The 24637-nt window shown below is 44.3% G+C and overlaps 1 protein-coding gene across 3 annotated transcripts in view; it reads left to right on the top strand.

The window, feature by feature from the left end:
* MCF2L2 (MCF.2 cell line derived transforming sequence-like 2) overlaps window positions 1-24637 on the top strand; it is a 1607631-nt gene that overhangs the window by 889249 nt on the left and 693745 nt on the right. For all 3 annotated transcript variants that reach the window (XM_069213109.1, XM_069213110.1, XM_069213111.1), the window contains exon 17: window positions 23166-23281. In XM_069213109.1, coding sequence (XP_069069210.1) covers window positions 23166-23281 — 116 coding nt within the window. The remainder of the gene's footprint in view (window positions 1-23165; window positions 23282-24637) is intronic.

Genomic DNA, 24637 nt, shown 5'->3' with positions numbered 1-24637 from the left:
CAGCAAGGCAGCAAGGACGGGGTCAGGCACACGAGGGCAGAACGGAGGCTCCGCCCGACGCGAGGAGTCATTCCTGGCCTTAAGGCAGGTCAGGGACACACACACACATATATACACAAATATGTGTACAAGGATTTTAAAACGTACATTAATTTATGCAAACATGTACATAACTCTGTATATGTTTCTATATAAATATCTCTGCATGAATTTTAAAAAACTGTGCACTTATGTATGCAAACGTGCATAACCTTGTATATATCTCAATCAGTGTACATGTATGTATAAATACATAAATATATTTCTAGGTATTTATGCATGTACATTGGGTTTCTTGTAACATCATCCATATATCAGAATTCATTCAGAGTACAAGTTAAACACTTATGTTCTAGTGGGGAAGTTCCATGCAATAAATCGTGAGTATTTGCTGGTAAATGCATCATTTTGTCCCACTTAAAAAAATATATCTTTGAGATGGTATCCCTCAAATCCTCCTTGATCAGGTCACATAAGCACACTGCGCTCACAGAGTAACAAGTTTCTTTCCTTTGGTAAAACCTTATCTGGTAGAGACATATTCTAGTTGCAGATTCCTTCCTTTAAAATTTCTGCCAGGCGTCAGTGCAGAGCCATGAAGAACACTGACCACTGGTGCATCAAAACTAGGGCCCTGAAAGGGAAATTCCTGCTCCTAATAAACAGTTTGCAGAGCGGGAGGATGGGTGGGTCGGCAAGAAATCTGCAACTAGAATATGTCTCTACCAGATAGGCGTTACGGAAGGTAAGTACCTTGTTCATCTGATAGAGACTTCTAGTTGCAGATTCTTTACCTTAGAATAGATACCCAAGCGATACCAGCTCCGGAGGTGAGTCTGCAGACCAAGATCATACTAGAAAGTCCTGCAGGACCGAATGGGCAAAGTACCCGTCCCTTTGGACCTGACTGTCCAAGCACCAGTGTTTGGTCCATTGCTGCCTGACGGATGTCCAGGACTAGACTTCCGCGTGATGACGCAGTAGTTGCAGCTGTCGCTCTGGTAGGTCTTCTTAGGTCTAGGCGGTAGAGTCTCTCCTCTTCCTTATAAAGATGTGAGGGTGTGTAAAAAGAAGGAAAGGTGATGGATTGGCCTACATGAAAGGGCATGAACACTTTTGGCAAAAGGAAGTCCTAGTGTGAAGCACCACTTTGTCAGGATAGATGTAAAGGTAGGGCGGCTTAGATGAAAATGCCTGCGGCTCACTCACCCGGCGGGCGAAGGACACAAGAAAGGCTGTCTTTAATGTCAGAAGTCTGAGAGGACAACTGTGGAGAGACTCAAGAGGAGCGCACATTAGAAATGTCAGAACTAAATTCAAATCCCATTGGGTAAGTCAGGTAATCTCAGAAATGCGGAGTTAACAGACAAATAACTTTGAGGGTGCCCAAAGCAGAGCTTTGCTGGGTGAAGGAAAGTATGAACAAGAGGACCTCTGAAAGAGGGGGCAGAGAAGGGGTCAACAGACTTGTCTGTGCACCATGCCACAAATATGTACCAATGACAGGCATATACAGTTTTGGTGGAGGGACGACTAGTTGCCAAGACAGCGTTACAGGCTTCGGGTGGAAGGTCAAAAGCTGTCAACTGCCGCCGCTCAATTTCGACGGAAGAAGGCATAGATTTGACAGGTTCGGTGGAGAACGCACTCCTGCTGCTCTGACAGAAGGTACTCTCGAATAGGCAGTCTTATCGGGGGATCGATGGCCATGCTCAACAGCTCGGGATACCAGACCAGTCCGGAGCTACAAGGATTTCTTGGGCCTGTTTGTTCTAGATCTTCTTCATAACTCTGGGCAGAAGTGGTATGGGGAGAAGGTTGTACAGGAGGCCTGAGCTCCACTCACAACAAAAAACGTCACTGAGCGAATGCCACATTGGAAACGCCAAAACTGCTGACATTGCACATTCTCTGCAGAGGCGAAAAGATCTAACCAAGGCTCTCCCCACTGCTGAAAGAGGCCTTGCACCACCTCCATTTATAGTGAACCCCAGCGAATGCAAGAGGTCCGCCGTATTCTGAAGGTGGGAGACGACAGCCTGGGGCAAGCTCGCCTTCAACAGCCAGTCGATGAGGTCGGGAAAGACTAAAACCCCTGACCTGCACAGATGAGGTGCGACCACAGCCATCACCTTTGTGAATACCTGAGGGACAGTTGCAAGGCCAAAGGGGAGCACGGCGAACTGACATCGTTCATGGCTCACCATGAACTGCAAGTAACGTCTGAGGGCAGGTAGGACAGGGATATAAAACAAAGCGTCCTGCAAGTCCAACGCTACTATCCAGTCTCCTGGATCCAGGGCAGATAAAACCTGAGCCTGAGTGAGCATTTTCAACTTCACTTTTGACCAAAGGTCTAGGATACTGCACAGACCCTTGGCCTTTTTGGGTACCAAAAAGTAGCAGGAGCAGTACTTTTGGCACAGGGACTCTCTCTATGGCTCCCTTTGCCAAGAGAGCCGTAACCCCCTCGCAGAGAAGTGCCAAGTGATCCTCCGTCAACAAGTCGTAGGATGGTGGCATGGATGGAGGGGTAGTCTTGAAGGGGAGGGAGTTGTCTTTTCGGACTATCTGCAAAACCCACCTGGCTGATGTGATGGACTGCCAGCGGAGCAGGTGATGCCGGTGGAGCAGGTAATGGTGAATCCTGCTTCCGAATGGTCCCTCGTGGGACGACTTCCAGACTAGGAAGGTTTGGAGGCTGTTGCAGAGGGGAGGGGGCAGACTGGCAGATTGATGGCTCTCTGATCCACATGGATGGTGGATTCCATGTTCCCGGTCATGCAGAGGCTGGGTAGCATGCGCAGCACGGTGGCTGGAGGGAAACGGACATGGTGGGGCACCTCTTCCGCAACCATGTCCCATTGAGTATGGGTATAACGGGACATAAGACATGCGGTGTTAACGGACCGCAGTGCCAGGCTGCAGGAAGAAAATATCTAGTTCCCAAGATTGTCCAGCCTCTTCGATTTCCTGTCCGATGGTGTGGAAGGGAATGCGCCCTGGGAAGTAGAGGCTTGGATAACCAAGCTTTCCGGGGCAGGGTGTTGCATCAGGAACGCTGGGTCATTTGGAGCAGGTCTATGGAGGTGAGCAATTGTCCTGTTCACAGGAGCCCGTGTGCTGGGTTTTGACCCCCGTACCCAGCAGGACATCAGTAAGGGCTTCAGGCTTAAGCACCTCTGTCGGGAGGTTAGTCCTTACTGTCACCGAAGGTAGCTCGAGGACAGAACCTTGACCGCTCTTCCCACTACCATTGAATAGGATGCTTCTTCCTCTGTAGCCATGGTAGGGGAGAATGCATGCCAGTGTTAGGGGAAGTATCAAGATCTTCCCCAGGTCCATACGACAGTCCATAGAGTCTTGGAGCTGGCATTCTAAAGGGTCCAGCGACCCCTTCAATCCCTCACCGTACCCCAAACCATAAGAATAAGGGTCAGGTTCTGACATGGGGCAAGGTCCCTGCCGAAGTCGGAGTTGGCAATAAGGATGGGGTTGACCTCACCACCTGGGCACGGGAGGCATTTGAAATGGGTTGAAGATGACAGGGGGCTCCACGAAGCTGAGCGTCAGGCCGCAAGGAGCTTTAGGGACCGCTCCCTCAAAGCTTTTAGATTTATGGCCCGGCATTCAGAACATGACTTCAGTTCTTGGTCGCACTCCAGGCACCACAAGCACACGAGGTGCGGCTCTGTCACGGGACATTGCCCAATGACAGGATCCACAGGGCTTGAACCCCGTCTTAAATGAGAACATCCATGACCCACCAGAAGTGAAGACACTCAAATATCTTTGACAAAAAGTGAAAAAGACCAGTCAAAAAGTGACTGAGGGGTAGCTGTTCTTTGAATTATTGCTTACGTTAGCGTGCGGCCTATATGGGGCCCGTGACTCGATGTCCGTGCGCATGATGACGGACACGGAGTTGACCAATGCCACCTGACAGCACACAGGGGTACTGCTTGAGAAAAATCTCTGGATCCAGACTGACGCCTGGGGGAAATTCTAAGGTAAGGAATCTACAACTAGAAGTCTTTATCAGATATGCTGCCCTTCGGTGGTGAATTTATGCTCCACCAGGTTCTAACTCCATCAGCTGCCACTGCGTGGAAAAGGCTGAGAAACTCAATATCTCTCTCATCCTGCAAAGCACCTGGTGATCGCAGTGGGATATGATCACCTGGCCCTTCCACCAGACACCAGGGAATTGTTTATGGGAGAATGGCCCTGTGGACTAAGGCCTGTACTCCCCATCTTCCCCCAGTATTTTCAGTCTGGCCCCCATCTGGGGGGTTGGGGTATGAAGTTTTTAACTTTGAATCTGCCCCACCCTGGGAGGTTTGACAGAAAGGCCACAAGACATCAGGGATAAACAAATAAACTAAAGAGTATGGGCTCCCACCCTTGCCTACACCCCAAAAGGGGCCAATAGTCTTTCAGCTCCCCTTCCCCTGGGGAAAGGGGAGGGTGGCTGAAACTGTCCTAGATACCAGGGAAATTCTGTGAACAGCCCACCTTGCCCTACGGCCATAACCAACCCCAAAAGGGGACATACAGTCTCAGGCCTCGAAAACTCTACTCGCCCACTTGCTATGGCGAGTCATATTTTATCAGGTCCAGCTATGTTTAGGACCTACTCGCCCCTTCTGTTCAGCCAGAAAGTGAAGGAGAACTTTAAATCTTGTTCTTTTCACATTTGCTCTGTGTTCAGAGACAGTCAGTTCTTACTATAAATTTTCCTTCTGATTACAGAGTTTCTGGATTTTGTCAGTTTTTTCCTAACACAACATTTAAATAGCTAAGTCAACTCTACAAACATTTCAAAATATTTTTCAGCAGTTCTGAAAGCCCATTGTTCGTACTTCTCATGCGATGAAAAACATATTTTAAAAGGATGAAAACAAATAAGAACACTTTACTTGGTGATGTTTCAAGAATGCATTTATTTGATTTTCACAGATTGTTAATACATTGAATAGTTTTATCAGTAAATCTGCAAGTTACTGGAAAGGTTTTTGGACATTTCTTGGACTTTTTCTGCTGGTAAATGACAGTGTGCTAACCAAATCTTGCTTTAGTAATATATTTAGTAACAGTGAGTGTTTAAACATAAACCTAGAAACACTGCTATTAGTAAACTAAGAGGCAAGTAAAGGATCATGTGTCCCCTATATGTGGGCTAGATTCTTTTTATATGTGGAGCAAACGTTTAGTCTAATTAATCAAACAAAAACGTTTTTTGTACTGCAGAAATGCCAAGCTCACATATTTGAAGGTTCACTCATATGTGAGAATGAAGTAAAAGGCGACTCTGTAAGCTAAAATATTTGCCTTGGATCACACAATTTCAGACCCGTTTACAGGTCAGGTACATTACAGTTATGATCGAGTAGATTATTCAAGTTACTCAGCCTGAAAGCCTAGTAAAATGTTTATGATTTATTGACGTCTGAGTCTTTCTACGCCCCTGAGGAGACAGAGTGGGGGGGGTGTTTAGCCCCAAATTGCCTCCTCGCTGGGAGGGTATAGAAAGCCCACTAGATGCCAAGGATTTATTTTTTTTAAAAACAAGGGGTGAGGGTGGTCCATCCTGGCACAGGGCCCCAAGCCAAAAGGTGGAAATACACTTTCTGCCACCACTGGGAGACAGATTGGGGTTTTGCACCAATCCGCCTTCCTGACGGTGCAGAATGGCCAACAGACATCATGTAAACAATTAACAACAAGCATTTGAAATGCAATGGGTCTAGCGTTTGCTCCAGTTAGCGTTGTAAATTCCTAACTGGACTTTTCTTGACACATAAATTGAAAATGAAAAGTAAAACAGTTGACATATGCAACCCGATTCAATGCGCCACGGCCACCATGACCATGAGCGCGAAGGAGAGACACTAAAGGGAAAAGAAGTTCGCTTGCAGTCAAACGTATCAGCAAAAGTGCAATTATCCATGTAACAGTGTCGGTGTCCAAGGCGGTAACAAAACCCCCCCAAGGAGGAACAAATGTAAATCATTTACCAATCATGACAAAGCAATTTTTAAAGGCAAGCCCACAAGCGAGTGATAGTGATGGGTGTGCTGTGGGTGTGGTTAAATGCCCACAGATAGATTACAATACGTCAGAGCACTTGCACGCTCAACCTAAAAAGGGAAGGAGGTGCCCGACCCCGACAGAGGGCCATGTCCCCTACCCCAGAAGGGGCAATACAGTCTTTCTGCCCCCTCCTGGAGATAAACTGGATGGTATGCCCCCAATCTACCACGTCCTGGGGATTAGCAAACTTATTAGACAGCAGTGATTTAATTACCAGAAAGAAAAGAGGGGTGTGGAAAGCCCATACTGTCGAAGACATATCCACCCCCAAAAGCGGGCAATATAATCTTTCGGCCTCCCTTGGAGGCAGAATGGGGTTTTATGCCACATCTGCACCCACCTCACCCCCAAGGTGTCAGAAAGCCCACAAGACACCAAGGAAACCATAAAAAAACAAGCACTTGCAATGCAATAGGTCTCGCATTTGCTTGACTTAGAGGTATTGGTGTTGTAAATGCATAACCAGACTTTTCTTAACATATAAATTGGTCAAGCATGCCGCATAATTTGGTCCCCTCTGCCACAAAATTCTAGTGGCCCTGCATATAACGAAAGCATTTCCATTTACCTTCTTCCTCTATCTGCAGCAAAATATGAAAATATTGCCATTATTTATTTTATTGTTTTATAATATTATTTTGGGGTCCGCCCCATGGCCCGCAAAGCATTATGTGGCGAGTTTCTGAGTGCAGCAAATATTGTCCTGTCTTGACTGTAATGCTCAGAACAGCTCCTAGAGAACACCTTAATAAAAATAGCATTTGGAAGAAACACGGTCATGTAACCATATAGTCATCCCCTAGAGAGCCTAATGATATGAAAACAGAATAGCAAAAAGTAATGCAGTGTAACCATATATGTAGCCCTTAGAGGGCATAGAGCCTTACACATTTTGAGGCCTAGCAGGCATACTGCAATACTATTACAAAGAAGGCCTTTGAAATACAAACTACTCCCAGCTGTAAAACAAAAGTTCCGGCCACGAAAGAGCTTAAAAAGACAGTGAATGGTGTGAGAGATTACTATTTTGAGTCATGCTGAAAGTTTTATGGTTTTCCTAGGACCACCACAGTCTGAATTAAGGGCAAAAATGTTTTGAAAAAGAAATGGCTGCAAAGCAGTATGGGGCGAGTTTTCTCGAGTACAGTGAATATTGTAGTATCGGCTCTCCCGCTGTGCCGGTAGGGCCATGTTGAGGATTTCTGTGTTTTTTACTTTTGTAACTGCTCCAGTTTGTATATTTGCCACTGCTAAACATGTGGTAGTCATGTAAAGTGCTCCTTAGATCCAGTTTGCGCTATATGAAACTTCACTGTTATGTAAAGCGTGCCTCCGATCAAGTTCACACTATATGAAACTTCACTGTTTCATTTAAAGCGTGCCTCCGATTGAGTTTGCGCTCTATGAACCTTTGTCAAAAAATATGAAATAAATTTGAAATAAATAAAAAAGAAACAGCTGCATGCCCAAAACAGGTTAGAGGAAGAAACAACATTTGGCCACGCAGCGTGAAGCGGCAAGGCAAAGGAAAAAAATAGTGCAGCACACTAAGGTATCTCGCAGATCGTGCAATAATCCATGTAATTGGGTTGGTCTCCAAGGCGCTAATAAAGCAGCCTCAATGCGGGACAAACATAAAGCATTTCCCTACGAAATCATGGGAATTTTGAAAGGCAGGCCCAGGAAAGAAAGAAAGTGATGGGTGTGGTTAAAGCCCACAGAATAGATTCCACAGGTCGAAAGAATCGGCCTAACAACGAAGCTGGACAACCAACTGTAGCATAGGGTTTCTAAACCCACACATGTAGAAGAGTCTTCCTGCTCACCTCGGGAGAGGAACTGTGCTCTGAATAAGCTTTTGCCAATAATCACCTCGGGCCAGATAGGAAGTCCACTAGACATCAGAAATTTTACACTGGGGCAGCATCCCTCCCCGGGGAACTTGGTCACAACCCTACCCCAAAAAGGTCAACATAAATATTTCTGCTTCCCCTTGGGGCAGGTGGAGGATGTGCCTCCAGGGTGGGACAGAAAGCCCATTAGGCACCAGGAATTTCAATATGGCGCACAAACAAACAAAAGGGTAGTGATTATCCACCCTAGCACTGGGCCCTAACCCAACAGGGGCAATAGAGCGCCCCCAAAGTGGGGGGGGGGCAGTGGGTGGGGTGGATAGCAGAATCATCTGATTAGGGAGGCTGACCCTTGATCTGCACCCACCCTGTAGTAAGACCACTAGAAACCTGGGATTTTACATCAGCGCAGGACAAAGGAGTGGGGCATCCCATCCTGGCATTTGGCCATGTCCTCAAACTAAAAGAGGCAACAACCCCTTTCTGCCCAATGGGGGCAGACAAGGGTTTTTCTCCCAATATGCCCTCTTGGAGGGATGGGCAGGGCACTGGACAAGGGGATTCCTAAATGGCACCAAAACAAACAAAAGGATGGGGACGACCACCATGGCATCCAGCCCCACTCCCACTACATAAAGTGCAGTAGAGTCTTTCTGTCCTCTTCTGTGGAATATAAGAGGTTTATCCCTATTGGGGTTTGCTTGTAATCTGCTGCCCCAGGGTGTAGAAATTCCACTAGGTTCCAGGGTTTTTACAGTTCAGAAAAAAACAAAGGGTAAGGGTATCCCAACCTATCATTGGGCCACACTGTCACCCCAAAAGTAGCAACCCATTTTTTCTTACCCACTCCACCCCCCAGTGGGGACATAGAAAGTACTTGCCCCTATTCGTTCTGCATGGGTGGGGATCAAAAGGTACAATCAATTATAGTATTACTTTTTTTGTTATAAAAAAGTAATCAGCAAGGTCTGGGCCATCCTGATATTATGCCCCCAATCCTACCCCTAAAACTTCAACAGTGTTTATGCTCCCCTAAAAAAGAAATCATCCCCTTCCCTGCGACAAGCTAGAGGCATTTTTGATTCTTCTGGATGTTCTTTTAACATATGGCCCAGCAAAGTGGGGGTAAACCCCAATTTTCTCCTACTTGCCACGCTGAATGGCTGAACTATTCAGACTCGGGGTCTGGCACCACAAATGGAAACATAACAAGCCCAGATATTCCTGAAAACTGGACTCCCAGGGAAGACCATGTTGCTATGCCTTGCATGGATCCTACAAAGTTGTCTTACCTGCAAACGTTAAACTTTACTTAGAATAACTAATTTTCCTTACACTAGGCCCAACCCCTTTAAGTGGGTTCGCGTTTTTATCAGAGCAAGTGGGCGATACACTGGGATGGAGGACATTTGTGGATCTTTGTAGATTCTGGAAGTTTCCTGCACAAACGTGTAGGGAAAAAGTGCAATTTCAGGCAAGGTTTGAGGTTTTAAGGGCACTGTATATAAGAAAATGCTGTGGGATCCACAATCGGTTTTGCTTGGTAGTGGCTGAGCCAAGGGTAAAGTATAGCACCCACCGGCAATGCCAAATCAGATCACTTTTTAAAAACATTTTTTTACAGGAAATGTTTATGTCTCTACATTGCGTTTAGGGGACTGATTTGTTGAAGGTGCTATGTCCACTAACTAAATTTATCAGGACTAGCGCTGGAACGCTGGGTGCTAGGAATTTTATGGATCCCTATAGATTCTGAAAACTTCACTCATGTGAATTAATGTGAGGAATATGCATATTAGCTAAATTTTGAGGTTTCAAGTGTTTCTGGGAAAGAAAAGATGGATAAGTTACTTACCTGTAAATCCTAGTTCTCTTCCAGGGGTATCCTCATCAAAGTCATAAACAGTGAATATTCCTGCCCTCGTGCGGGGACCCCGGAGCATACATAAAATACACACCTGTAAAAGTATGAAATATGCACAAAAAATATATATATAGCATTTTTAGTAGACAATTTTCATACCAAACTCATGTATACGTGTGTACAACAGCAATGCAGACTATATTCATAAACAGGCTAAAATGCGTTATTTCTATGGATTTTTTTTTTTTTTTAAACAGTCCCTTTCACAATTACAATAAGAGAAAAAACTTTCCAAAGCCCCAAAGCTGGGCCCAAGGAAAGAAGCAGTAGCAACATCAGTGAAAAAAGAGAAAAAACTACATTGAAAACAATGGAGCATTATTAGCCAATAGGCTGCATGCAGGTTAACACAGGAGAACCATAAAATTCTGGCACCATGCCTTTAAGACCCTGAGCACCTCCAGTATCCCACCAAGCCAACTTGAGCTCATTGAATTCAGGAGCCATGCATGCAATTGGAGAGAGGCGGGATGTGGATGGAGGATCTGCCCCTTGTTCATGGTTAATAGAGTTGTTGTTACCGGCAGGCAATATGGGTTGGTTTCAGAGTAGAAGTTGGTTGAACCAGTGTTTTCAGGGCTAGCATGGAGCAATAAGGATCAGCCGACACAGTTCTCTATTTTCATTATAATTCTGGAAATGAGAGCTATGGGGGAAAAGCGTAAACAAAAATCCCTGATCGTCTTATCGAAAACACATTCCCCCAGGATCCTCTTTCTGGTGCCTACTGGAGAAGAACTGGCATTTTCGGTTCTCTTGCGACGCAAAGAGGTCTAAATTCGGACTTCCCTATCACTGGAATATGGAGTCGAGAATTGGTTGGTTGAGGTTCCCATTTGTGGCAGGTTTAACCAGTCCTGCTCAGGGTGTCTGCTAGATTGTTCTTTATCCCTAGTAGATGTTCCGCTTTGATTGAAATGTAGTGTAGCAGCACCCATTTCACATTGTTTGAGCCTGTAGAGAAAGAATGTGGGACCTCATACCTCCCTGCTTGTTTAGATAATGCATGCAGGTGGTGTTGTGTTGAATGAGAACGGATGATGTTTGAATCCTAAGAAGAATGACTGCAGTGCCAGAAAAATGGCTCGTAACTCTAAGAAACTGATGTGCATTTTGGAAAGAGAAGCACTCCATCTGCCCCTTATTTGGAGATCTTGAAGATGGGCTCCCGAACCTTCCAAGAAGGCATCTGTGGTGATAATGAAATCTGGAAGTGGAGAGAGAAATGTTAGCCCTGCTGAAAGGTTGCTGGCGGATTGCCACCATAGAAGTACCTTTTTTTATGATTAGAGTAATCCAGATTAGATAGTTGATTGATCTAGTTACTTGGAGCCACTATTTGTCCAACTGTTCTTGGAAGGGTCTCATTTTGAGACTTGCATGAGGCAGCACGAGGATGGCTGAGGACATCATGCCGAGAAATGACTAGCGGATTCGGACAGAAGCTAACTCTTTTCTGGATAGATCTTGAGCCAGTGATATTATGTTTTTTTGTCTCCCTGCAGACAAGAATGCCATGTTTTATATGGTGTCCAGAGTTGCCACGAGAAAATATATCCTCTTAGAGGGTGCGAGTACTGATTTTTAAAAACTGACTGTAAGCTCCAGGGAGCAAAACTTTGGGAGGCAAATCAACATGACTTCTGATGCCTTGTGAGGAGATGTTGCTTTTACGAGCCAATCGTCTAGATTTAGAAAACGTTGTAGTCCTTTGAACCTCAAATGTGCACTAGGGGGCTGAATGAGACCGAAGGGTAGAACTTTGAACTGAAAGTGAGCTCCTGCCACAGTAAAGGGTAGACATTTTCAGTGCTTTGGGTGGATAGGGAGGTGAAAGTAGGCGTCTTGTAAATCGAGACTAGCCATGAAGTCCAAATGGTCACAAAGTTGTAATATCTCCTGGTGTGTTACCATGCGGAACCATTTTTTCTGTATATATTTGTTTAGCTTCTTGAGGTCCAGAATGGGACGCCATTCTCCCGACTTTTTCTTTTTTAGAAAGAAGCAAGAATAAAACCCCTTTCCTTTCTGAGGAATTGCAACTTTCCTATGGCACCCTTTTGTAACATGATGGCTGCTTCCTTCTTGAGAAAGTGGATTTCATCCACAGGTGATATGTGTGGCGGATGAGGAGGCGGATGTTGGACAAACTCCAAAGTATGGCCATATCTTATTATATCCAATACCCACTTGTCTGTAGTAATTTGTTTCTTTTGGTTCTAGTAACGAGATATGAGAGCTCCCTTGGGTGGTAGGATAGGGGAAACTGTGGCAGGCTTCACACAATTGTCACTTATTTCTGGACGTATCTCTAGACTGTGCTGTTTGCTTACATCTGGGCTGCTCTCTGGAAAATGCAGCTTGTGGTGGTGCACAATAATGGTGCTGCTGGTTTTGAGGTTGGTACCTTTGATAGCTTCCATGAAAGGCATAGGTTCCTCTGCTTCATGCTCCACAAAAGGGTATTTTTCTACACTGACGTGTTCCCAAGGACCTAGCCTTGATGGCGTGTAAGGCATAATCTATATGCTTGCCAAAAAACATATCGCCGTCGAAAAGCATGTCCAGAATTCTGCTTTGTATCTCTGGACGGAAAGTGGTCGCCTTAAGCCAAAATTGGCGTCTAAGGACGGCTGCACCAGCTAGCTGATGGAAGGCTTAGAAAGCAATGTCAATAATTTCGGAAGTTGCTCTTTCTCCCTCTAGTAAGATTTTTTGTGCCTCCTGTTTTTTATCGTCTGGTACAAAGTCTCGATAAGGTGTGATATCTGACCACATCTGGTGGTCATATATTCACAGTATTGCTAAAGCATTGGCTGCCTGCACCATAGTTCTAGAGATGGTCATGAATCTTTTACCTATATTATCATGTCTTCTACCCTTCTTATGTGGAGGGGAAGTGATAGGTGCAGCAGGGTTCTTAGATCTCCTCTGTGCAACCTGGGTGATCATGGAATCTGGCTTTGAAAGTCCTACCAAACATGCTGGAGCATCGTCTGTGGCTTTGTATTTTTTCTATTTTAGGCAAGACTGTAGTGACTGTAGCTGGTGCCTTCATGACATTTACACCTTCTTCCCATACGTGATAGTGTATTGGGATCGCTCTTACCATTTTTCTTGAATGGTCGTAGAGAAAGCAGTCAGATTGCTTGACCATCATAGGAAGATGAAACCTCGTAGTGGCCCTTTCCACCAGAGCATGAAAACCCGATATGTCCTCTGGTGGCGAGTCTGCTGCTGGGCAGGTGGAGGAGAAGGTGTGGAAATTATATATTTATGCCCTTCATTAATAGACGGCCTGGCGTTTGGATTTCACCTTCCTTCACATGATCATCAGATGAAGGTGGATCTTGCATTGGCAGAGCGGCAATGTGTGGGGGTGTAACAACCCTTGTTGTTGAAGGCAGTACAGGAGGCAGTGTTGTGGAGGAGGAGGTGGTTGGGATGCCACAGGTGTTGGGAAATGTGTACTGTAGTCCATTAACATGGCGTGTAAGTCTTCTACTACAGCCACAGGAAGCTGAACCTAGGATTCGTGAATAGGTTATGCCTATTGCTGGGTCTTGGCAGCTGCACACTGTGTGCGATACTCCTGGGTGTAATATTGTTCACATTTGTCATCATCATCATCTTGGTATTTTACATTCAGCTGTGTAGGGCTGTGTGCTGGACCAAACAACCCTTCAACATCAGATTCTTCCAGAAAACTGGCAGGAGACAAAGATGATAATAGCGAAGGATCTTGGTAAAATTGTCTGGATGATGATGTTTGAAAAAGAGGGGTAAGTTGCAAGCTTGAGAGTTTTTTCATTCTATATGATGTAGACATCAACGAGAAACGTGCCGTCGACGATGGAACAGTTTGATGTGACGACAAGGTTGTCTGTGTTGTCGTCGCTGATGGTTTTGTAGCAGTTGACATGGGAGTCGTCGATGATGTAACAGTCATCGATGGTGTAGCAAATGTCGACAATGTAGTTGCCATTGACGAGGAAACAGTCCTCGACGGTAGAGACTTCATAGATGATAGAGGTGCCGTTTATGGAGCAGGCACAGTCGACGGTGGAAGCGTTGTTGATGCTGGAGACATCGGCGCCCGTAGGAGCGTCGTTGACAGTGGAGGTGCCCTAGATGGCGGAGGCGTCGTCAATGGTGGAGGCGCCATTGACGGTGGAAGCGTTGTCGACAGTGGATTTTTCATCGACTACGGATGTACAATATTCAAATGCCACTGAGGTGAAGGATGGTGAATCGGCGGAAACATCCTGAACAAACCCTTAAGAAATTGTTTTATTATTCTGGATGACCATAAAGAAGGTGACTGAGACGTTCGTCGGAAACGGGATATGGCAGCCAGGTGTACTCTAATAGACGAATGCGAAAGGCCGGATTTAGCTAACTGCAATATATATGGCAGAATCTGTTCAGGAGAGGACTTTAGAGGATGAACGTTGTAAGTAGAACACCATATGCAAAATCTCTTCCACTTGAACTTATATGTCCTGTTTGTAGACTGAGCCCTGGCACAGGCAAGTACCTCCCTACAATCTGGAGGAATATCTAGGCCGTCGAATTCATAGAATTCAGGAGCCAGGCTGATAAACGAAGAGCCGTCGGGTTGGGATGACGGACCTGACTCTGATTTGTTGTTAACAAATCCGGTAGTGCCTTCAGTCGAATGTGAGGCTGCTCCGAGAGTAATAGAAGTTCTGTGAACCAAAACTGGCGTGGCCATTTGGGAGCAATTAATAGAAGTCTGCATGGTTCCCTCTTCATTTTCTGCAGAAGTATCGGGATGAGTGGAAGCGGGGGAAAAGCGTATGCATAAATCCCTGACCATCTGATCAAAAACGTATTCCCCTTTGATCCCTTCTGCGGTCGCCAGCTTGCGAAGTGTTGGCATTTCTTGTTGTCTCTGGTCGCGAGCAGATCCAGACTGGGCTTGCCCCAACGACGAAAGAGACGGTCGAGGACTGACTGATTGAGTTACCACTCATGGCAGCTGGTTCGAGTCCTGCTTAAGGCATCTGCCCAGGTGTTGGTGATCCCCGGGAGATGTTCTGCTCTGATGGATATCCGATGTTGAATTACCCAATGCCACAGCTTCTGCGTTTCTAGCGATAATGCTTGCGATCTTGAGCCCCCCTGTTTGTTGAGGTAATGCATGACTGTGGTATTGTCTGTTCTTATCAAGACTGAAGAACCCTTGATGTTTGTGAGGAAGGACTTGAGTGCCAAAGAAACCGCCCTTAACTCCAATACGTTTATGTGAAGAGTCGACTCTTGAGTGGACCATTTCCCTCTCACTGAAAGATCCTGCAAATGTGCACCCCATCCCTCTAGGGATGCATCTGTTATTATAATGTGCACTGGCTTGTCCTTCAGGAATGAAAGACCTTCTGAGATGAGGGGCATATCCATTCACCATTTGAGAGCTTGTTTTGCTGATGGGGTTATCCGAATTACATCGTCGAAAGAACCTTCTACTTGTTTCCATTGATTGTCTAACTGCTGTTGAAGTGTTCTCATGTGCAGATGACAGTTTTCTATCAATGGAATGCAAGACAAAAGCATCCCCAGAAAAGACTTGTAAGTCCGCACAGAAGCGGACCTTCTTTTGCTGAGACGTGCTGCTAAATCTCGAAGTTTCTTTCGTCTGTCGTGTGAAGCAAAGGCTTTTGCCTGGACTGTGTCCAAGACGGCTCCTAGAAAAGTGATGTTCTGGGAAGGATCTAGATGAGACTTGGGGTAATTGACTGACAAGCCTAGTGTTCTGAAAAGAGATAGACATGTCTTCGTGTCCCTGGCAGTCTTTGACGTTGTTCGTGCCTTTATTAGCCAGTCGTCTAAATACGGGAACACTTGTATCCCTAGTTGCCTGAGGTGGGCTGCAACCGGTGCCAAAACTTTGGTGAATACTCTTGGGGCCGACCTGAGGCCAAAGGGCAACACTCTGAACTGGTAGTGAGTGCCTGCAACCCTGAATCGTAAGAATTTCTGATGACTTGGGTGAATGGGAATGTGGAAATATGCGTCCTGGAGATCTAAGGATGTCATAAAGTCCCCTCGGTTGAGTAGGCGCAGGACGTCTTGAAGGGAGATCATGCGAAAAGATTGCTTCTTGAGGTATTTGTTGAGAGAACGAAGATCTAAAATAGGTCTCCAGTCTCCTGTCTTTTTCCGTATAAGGAAGAAGCGGGAGTAAAAACCTGTTCCCCTCTGGCTCCTTGGTACGATCTCTATTGCTCCCTTCTTCATTAAGATAGTAATCTGTTCCAGAAGTTCGTTGAGATGGGCTGGCAGGGGACCTCTTGGTGGCACATGGGGGGGAGGCTGGTTGAATTCTAGTGTATGTCCTCGGTTGACAATATCGAGTACCCATTTGTCTGAAGTAATTTTGGACCACTGGTGGAGGAACTTGGAAATTCTGCCCCCTATTAGAGTGTTGATATAGGGGCTGGTTGCAGGCATCCGATGAAGGTCAGTGCTTTCTTGCCGTCTCCTTGGTCTTGTAAGTCGACTTTCCTCTCGCTTGTTGCCTGAAATGCATGGATGACTGTTGTCGAAAGGAATGTGGTTGTTGCTGGCCAAAGGTGGAACGAAACTGTCCCTGGTAAGAGGAGTATTGGCGATACTGATGTGCGCCTCCTCTATAAGAAAAGGTTCCTCTCCCTCTCGCTCCCCGAAAGCGCTGTCTCTTGTATTGCAATGTTGCCAGAGATCTGGCTGTCTCAGTGTCTGCTTTAATGGATTGTAACGCATCATCCACATGCTTGCCAAACAAGAGCTCGCCATCATACGGCATATCCAGGATCTTTAATTGTACTTCTGGCCTAAAAGAAGTAGCTTTCAGCCACCCTTGACGCCTGAGTACGGCCGCTCCGGCTAACTGGCGAAAACCTGTAGACGAGACGTCTATGGCGCAGTCTATGATTTCAGCCGAGATCTTTTCACCCTCCTGTAGAATCTTGCGCGCTTCTGCTCTACTATCTTCAGGTAACATGTCTATAAACTGCGACATATCAGACCACATCTGGCGGTCGTACCTTCCTAGGATTGCTAGGGAATTTGCTGCTCTAACTGTAGTGGCCGCCATCGTTGAGAACTTTTTCCCAATCGACGTCCTTCCTTGTCTGGGGGGGGCAGTCAGAGATGCCGATGGATTTCTGGACCTTCTCTGAGCCTCCTGCGATATGACCGAGTCTGGTTTAGGGTGACTAACCAGACATGCTGGAGAATTGTCCGGGTGCTTTATATTTCTTCTCAAGTCTCGGTAAGACTGCGGGAATGGAGAATGGAGTCTGCATGACCTTAAGGCCCTCCTCCCAAATGAAGTCAACAATGGGTATAGCCCTTACAGACTTCCTAGTATCCTCTTTGAAGTCATAAAGAAAACAGTCTGACTGCTTTGATGTTATTGGCAGTTGGAATCTTTTTCAGCTCTTTCCATCACACTATGAAAGCCACCAATATCCTGCTGTGGAGAATCTACTGGCGGTGGCGTAGAAGGAGATGGTGTTTGAATTTGATATTCATCCCATTCTGGAATGAGTGAGTCAGTGTCCTGAATTTCACCTTCTTCCTGCTCGTCCTCAGATGAAGGTGGAGCAATATCCTGTCCAGATGAAGGAGCTGTAGTAGGATCAGGAAATTCAGATGGTCTAGCAGGGGTGGACACTGGTGTATGCGGAGGTTGCACCGGGGTAGAAGAGCCAGGTGGAGGAAATCTAGAATAATAATCCTGCATCATCTGCTGTAGGTTAGCTATCAACGAGACAGGCATCTGAACTGTCTGCTCCTGCTGCTCTTGAAGTTGCAGGTGACTCTGATTCTGCTGATCCAAATAAGGCTGGACATCTTCTTCATCTTCCTCCTGACACTTAATCCGTAGTTCCGATGGGCTACGTGCCACCGGGAAGAAACCATCATCAGAATATACATCATCGTCATCCTCCTCGTCAGCAAAGAGATGTTGCGGAGGTACTGGTGTGACTTTACTGGGTGATGTATGTGATGGAAGTAGGAGAGAAGACTTGCTCTTTATTGGTAGAATTCTCTGTGGCAGGTAAGGAGATGCTCCAAAATGTTTGGGTATCGGATCAGGGTACTGAGCCGTCAACGGAGCCGTCGTCGACGGAGCGTTCGTCGATGGTGTTCTCGTCGACGGTGTAGGCGTCAACAGAGCCGTTGTCAGTGGAGTCGTTATCAGTGCTGTGAGCGTCGACGAAGTTGACGTCGACGGTGCCAACGTCGACAAGGTTTCCGTCGACGGGGCTGTCGCCGACGGGGTTGCCCTCGACGGGTGTGTCGCCGTCGCTGCTTTCGTTGGTGAGATCGTCGACGAAGAACTTCTGAATTTACTCGTCGATGAGTGCGTCGACGGTAGAGATTTCATCTTCTTACCCGTCAACGGTTTCTTTGTAATCTTCAAGGTGTGAGCCGACGATGGACCGTATTTCAAGCTCACCGACGTTATAGTCGTAGATGACAGTGGAGACGAGGTAACGATCATTGGCGACGATGGAGCCGTAAACGTGGCCGTCGCTGTTGTCGTCGATGAAGGAAGGCCTGCCGTTGACGATGCGCTCGTCGACGGTGTCATCGACGGTGTCATCGACGGTGTGGATCTCCTGGACGTCGACAGTGGCAGTGAACTTGAAGGTCTTTTGAGCTTCTTTGATGAGGAAGCAGGTGTAGATGGCTCTGAGCGAACCTTACCTCCCATTTCTCTGGATGTTGAAGCTTGTTCCTCCGGCCTGTCCTTAAATGCATGCAGCTTCTTGGCTGACTTACTGCTCTTGGGGGAGAAGCTCTCCACAGACCTCTTCCTCTTCTTTGAGGCCACTGATGTGTCGATGTCCTCCTCCTCAGAAAGAGCTTCTCTGGCCTTTCTTTTCTGAAGCCAAAGAAAGAGCCTGGCTTCTCTGTCTCTCAGAGTCTTGTTGGGTAAGGTCCTGAAGATCTTACAGTCTTTGACCTTATGCTCTGGATGGAAACAGTATATGCATTCCTTGTGAGGGTCCTTACAGTGAAGTCTTAACTTTCCACAGGTCCCACAAGGTCTAAACAAACCTTTTCTTGCTGTAGACATGATGGAATAATACTACAGTAAGAATAAAAGTGAAAATTGAAGATTATCTCTTGAAGAGAAAGAAAAACTGAGCAGAGCTCAGGGAGACTCCCTTACACACGACGTGCGGTAGAAAATCTGAGAGACTGAGCCTCTGTGCTGAGGATTCTAAAGGGGCGGTCTCGCCTGATTGGCTGAAGTTTGGGCTTTTTCTAATGAGGCTGATAGTTGTACAATTGAATGTGTTTTTTCCTATTGACTTCAATGAAAAAAATAATAATAATAATAATCTCTATTTATTGCTTTCTATGTACCGTGGGACTCCCACTTCGACGACGGGGAATGATTCAAGCATGTGAATCTATGAAAGATACCCCAATACTGGAGAAATAGATGATTGTATCAACGATGTGAAGAAATACTGAGCAGATCTCAGGGAGACTCCCTCTCACACGACGTGTGGTAGAAAATCTGAGGAACTCAGCCTTTCTTGGGAATGTTCTACAAGGTGCTGTCATCTGATTGGTTGTGACTTAGATTTGGTTCTTTTTTTACAAAAGGATATGGATAGGCTATTGCAGTGGCTATCCATTGCATGGTGCCATATTATGATCATTACACTGCTCTTGTTGTAATACAATGGGACTCCCACTTCCATGATGGGGAAGATTCAAGCATGTGAATCTATGAAAGATCCAGTCCTGGAGGACCACCATTCCTAAACTCGCTATCTTGTTTACATTTGAGGAATACATTGGTTTTCTTTAGACTCATTTTTCATTCATTACATTTTACAATACAATTTGCTATATATTTGGTACACAATGAAAAATCATTATAAGGTGCAGCTCAGTTGTTAGCTCACGGTATTGCAAGTATTTTTAAACTGCCCATAGTTACAAAAATTACAGATGAAAATGATGTTGCAATTGGGGATTTTTTACTACTCATTTCATTACTATTTTAATTCAACAATTAGTTTCCTTGGGAAGACCTTGATGGATCTAAGCAAATGAACACTTGCTGAATTCAGAATTTTATCTACATTTCAGAAATGTATAGCTTTTCAGAATCACCAAAGGGTTTTACAGCCACCCCAAGCTGCAAGTAGTCTGAAACCAAAAAATTAAGGACAATTGACCACATACTATAAAAATGCAAAAATTGTGGTAAAAATCTGTTTTTGATATAACTCTGCTTGTTCCTGAAAGACAGATGTCGATCCTAGTACAGCAAACCTTTTGTTGATACTTCTTTTTAGAAATGACACACTTTTATGCGCAGTATTTTGTTCCCATGTTTCACAAAAAACATAATGTTGCTATAGTTTGGCTATTTTCTCTGCTCCCTTCAGGGGAATCAACGGCTCCCCACCCCAAGACGTGGGACAAAAGGACACAAGTTTGCATAGATAGCTTTTGTGGAAATAAAGTTATAAAACTTTAGGTACGGACTACCCGTACATCCAAACTGCGGGTAGGGGGGATACTAGGCTTAATTTCAGTACCACAAGGTCTCATAAGCACAAACCCTGTATTAGGGTACAAGTAATAATAACATGTCAGATTAACCTTATCCAAATCTACAGAAAGATACCAAAGTAGAATAGGGCCGGAATCTTGGCACACATCAAAGGGGGACTGGGAACAATGTTGAGATTTATAGACACATATAGCTCATTGATGCCAAGGCTAGGATACACACTACACTTCTCCTGGGCCAAAGGAAAACAAGCATAAATGGTTTAAAAAGTCTAAGGTTAAACCCAGAAATTGATGCAGCACGAAGGAAATACATGACATCAAATCATCTCAGTTGCTGTATTTATGTCACAATACAGCACACGAGGCTGGCGCGCTCTCTGCACACATCAAAGGGTACAAATGGGTGACACACTCTGAAAACCATTAAGCCCCAAACTGTCTGTGGTAATGGGAAATCAAAATGCCTTATTCAAAATGGTTACTACCATAACGACTATTTAATGCAGGATGACCCAAGCCATCAATAGTAGATAGCCGTTTACGGGCATAAAAATCAAAATTAAAGGTTCCAATTCCCAAACATTTTGAGTAAATCTTGAAGTGTAGACAAACGTATGTTTTGGCTACATTTACTCATTCTCTGTAATTCACACAAAATAACAGCATTGAATCTGTTTTTAGTCCATGATCCAGCTCTGAAAATATCTAAATATCATGTATCTCAGATGAATATTCATAGTTGTAAATAGGTGAATTTCTGTCAGTGAAAAAAACTGCATGGATTGTTCCTGTGACGTAGACAACAGCCGACATTGCCATCAACTTTACTGATGTTTGGGTGTTTTCACACCCAATTTACTCACTTCATCCAGCTTTTAGAGATACTACAAATATGCACACAAAGTATGTGTGAATAAACATTGGGAACATTTGCTAATAATCACTTAGAGGGTGTCCTTTAAATTATATATGATGATCCCCTTATTCCTTAGGAAGACGTGTTTCTTTCCATAAATTTAACTTAGAATGGCTGGAAGTCCACCAAACTAGTTCAAACTGAAGTGCAAAATGTTGCTGACAGAGACTGTGGGCCACATGTAGCAAGCTTTTTGTATATCGCAAACAGCGAATTTTGCTGTTTGCGACATGCAAAAAGCAAATCGCAATGCACAAACCCCGTTTTGCGATTTGGTAACCTGGTTACCGAATCGCGAAACGGGTTTGCGACTCGCAATTAGGAAGGGATATTCCCTTCCAAATTGCGAGTCGCAGTGCAATATAGGATTTGTTTGTTACCGCGAACGCGGTCACAAACCAATCGCATTTTGCACCCATTTCAAATGGGTGGTAACCCATTCGCAAAAGGGAAGTGGTCCCCATGGGACCCCTTCCCCGTTGTGAATGGCACTGTAAACATTTTTTCAGCAAATGAAACTAAAACGTTTCATTTTTTGTTTTTGTAATGCATCACATTTCCCTTTAAGGAAAATGGGCTGCATTACCAAAAAAAAAAAATGCTTTATTGAAAAGCAGTCACAGACATGGTGGTCTGCTGTCCGCTGTCAGGGACACCATCCAACATTCGGATTTGTGACTCGCAATTTGCGGGTCGCAAATCTGAATGTTGCTACATGTGGCCCTGTATCTTTTATTTCTAGCCTCATTGCAACCTTGCAATGACAGTGAGCATCATGCTTTCCCAACCTTCACTGTGTGAGACTCAGATAGTGTTCTACCTGCACCATGAAAGATTAAGATAGTTGCTAGTACAAACAGTGCTTAATTTGTAAATAAAAACATGCCCGTGGGCAAAGCTCTCCTTTGAAACACGCAACTGCTGCAATTAAACGTTCGAGCACAGAATACTGAGGCAGCGTAATCCTAAACCCACCTCGGCCCTCTTTAATCTGTTTACAGTCACTCCCTGTCCCTTCAGTTTACTGTTGCAGCTGTCTGCTTTCTTCCTTTGTGGCGCTTTTTCGTATTTCTGTTCTTCCATCTTTCCCATATATGTCTTATGCTTGCATTAAATGCCTGATACAAAAAAATAAATTCGGGCCCAGAAAAATAAGTGGCGATGCCCAACCGCCGGCTCGAATTAAAGTGCTGACTACAAATAATATTTAACAAAGTTGGAACAAATGATTAACAGAAAATCTTTGCATTTTTTAAAAAAAAGTCAGATGTTCACAGGCGCAACAGGCTGTTGTGAGGAGGAGTTTTCATCAATCCATTGCCAAAGGCAGCTGAAACAGACTTTTTCCACCGAGCTCTTTGCCCACCTAGCAGAAATGATGGCACCACTGCAGTAGTTTTAGAAAACGTGAAGAGCATTTCATGGCCCATTATGCACTCCATTCCAGGCGCCATAATAGCCTTGTTAGGACACATATAAACGTTTCTTCTTATAGTTCTTCCATTCCTATCCTTTGAAAAACTGAAGTATCCAAAAGAAAGAAACATATTAATTATTCACGTGGTTGCGGGGAGGAGAAGTTGCTGAAAGAACAACTGGAAGTGTGAAAATGAAAGATGACAGAATTGACAAAAAAATAAGTTACAGGTCTAGAGAGCAATGCTGAGAGTTCAAATGCTGACAAATGAACTCGATATTAGGACAAAATAGAAACATTTATTAATGTCGGAGTAAAATTACGGTTTCCTTTCATCAAAACACTGTTACATTGTTTCCTACTTAACAGGGTTATATTTCAGAAGTGGACAATCCTCACCTGATGCATCTAATTCCTTCACTGCTTCAGAACAAAAAAGAAGTTCTCTTTGGAAATCTTCCAGAAATATACGAGTTTCATAATAGGTATGCTTTAATAGTTCTTAACTATGTTCTGAAATGCGCAACACTGTTATCAAGTATATTTGCAATTCATTGAAAACACATTTTCAAGCATTTTGACCAGTACACAGGAGGGTGTTATATTCTTCCAACTCTACTTCTTCAGCACTGGTAACGTTGACAGTCACTTGATTTTAATAATTGTGCACCATCAATGTGAGAATCCTGGGTGGAATTCTTTATCTACGTATTACAGGGCCCACATCCAATGCAGTAGATATCCATCTCATTCAAACATTTTTTTTGAAGCCCATAAGGTGGATAGACTTTATGCTTCACTCAGTGTTCACGTTCAGACTGTAAGGTATATGTGCCAATGTCAGGCGCATATAAACCCACGACAAATGCCAAAGTTAGAGGGCTTAACGTTACAAATTACTTGCTTTCTGTTTTGAATGTTTGATCTTTTATCAACTCACATCTTTTGAACTGATTAACAAGTAGCATACAGATAAACGTATTTTCCTGATAAATCTGTTACTCCTTAAATTGTCTTTTATCAGAAAGTTGTGAAGTTGTGGGTATTTTGCCATTTTCTGGGGGCTTTGAAACTACTCTTATAACTGTTTGAAAGCCCTGTACAATAAACAGAATACATATATAAGTTCATGACGTTCATGATATATATATATATATATATATATGTATATATACACACACACACAAACATATATATATATATATATATATACATATATACATATAGATTATAGGTATAGAGATATAGATATATAGATAAGATATGGACATATTATCCTGTGTATTCGATAGTTGTAAAAACACAAGTGGTGTGCATGATTTGGATAACCAGCAATATGGTATTAATGCAAAATGTTGTCAAAATGACGCGAATTATGGAAAATGCAAATCCGTCATTCACCGTTATATAATAGAAAGCAATGCATTGTTTGCTTCCTCACATCAATTTTTGATCAGAGGGTGCATTTTGCGCTAAAAAAGTGCGCCAAGGAACAAAAGTACCATCAACAACTGCCACGCAAGTACTGTTATTCCAGTATGTTTGCAGCCAGTTGTTACTACGAGTTGCGCATTCACAATACATTTCTACAGTGAATGGCACATAATTACACTAAGTTGCTTAATTTTGAAATTTCCTGTAACAAACATAACACGAAATTTCTGAAATAATGCAAATTATGCTGACGTAATTTAAACTTCACCCAGGCTTAGTAAAAAGGAGCACAGTTGTGACTGTTTTCTAACCAGTGGCTGCAGGCCAAGTATGAACACGCTGACAATTGGAAAAATACTGTGAGGTCTTTTGGCAGTCAACAATAAGTTGGCAGTACTCTGTAGGTA

This window comes from Pleurodeles waltl, chromosome 11 (genome assembly GCF_031143425.1).
Source record: "Pleurodeles waltl isolate 20211129_DDA chromosome 11, aPleWal1.hap1.20221129, whole genome shotgun sequence".
Taxonomy (NCBI): domain Eukaryota; kingdom Metazoa; phylum Chordata; class Amphibia; order Caudata; family Salamandridae; genus Pleurodeles; species Pleurodeles waltl.
Note: the sequence above shows the minus strand (reverse complement) of the source record. Positions and strands in the feature narration are given on the sequence as shown.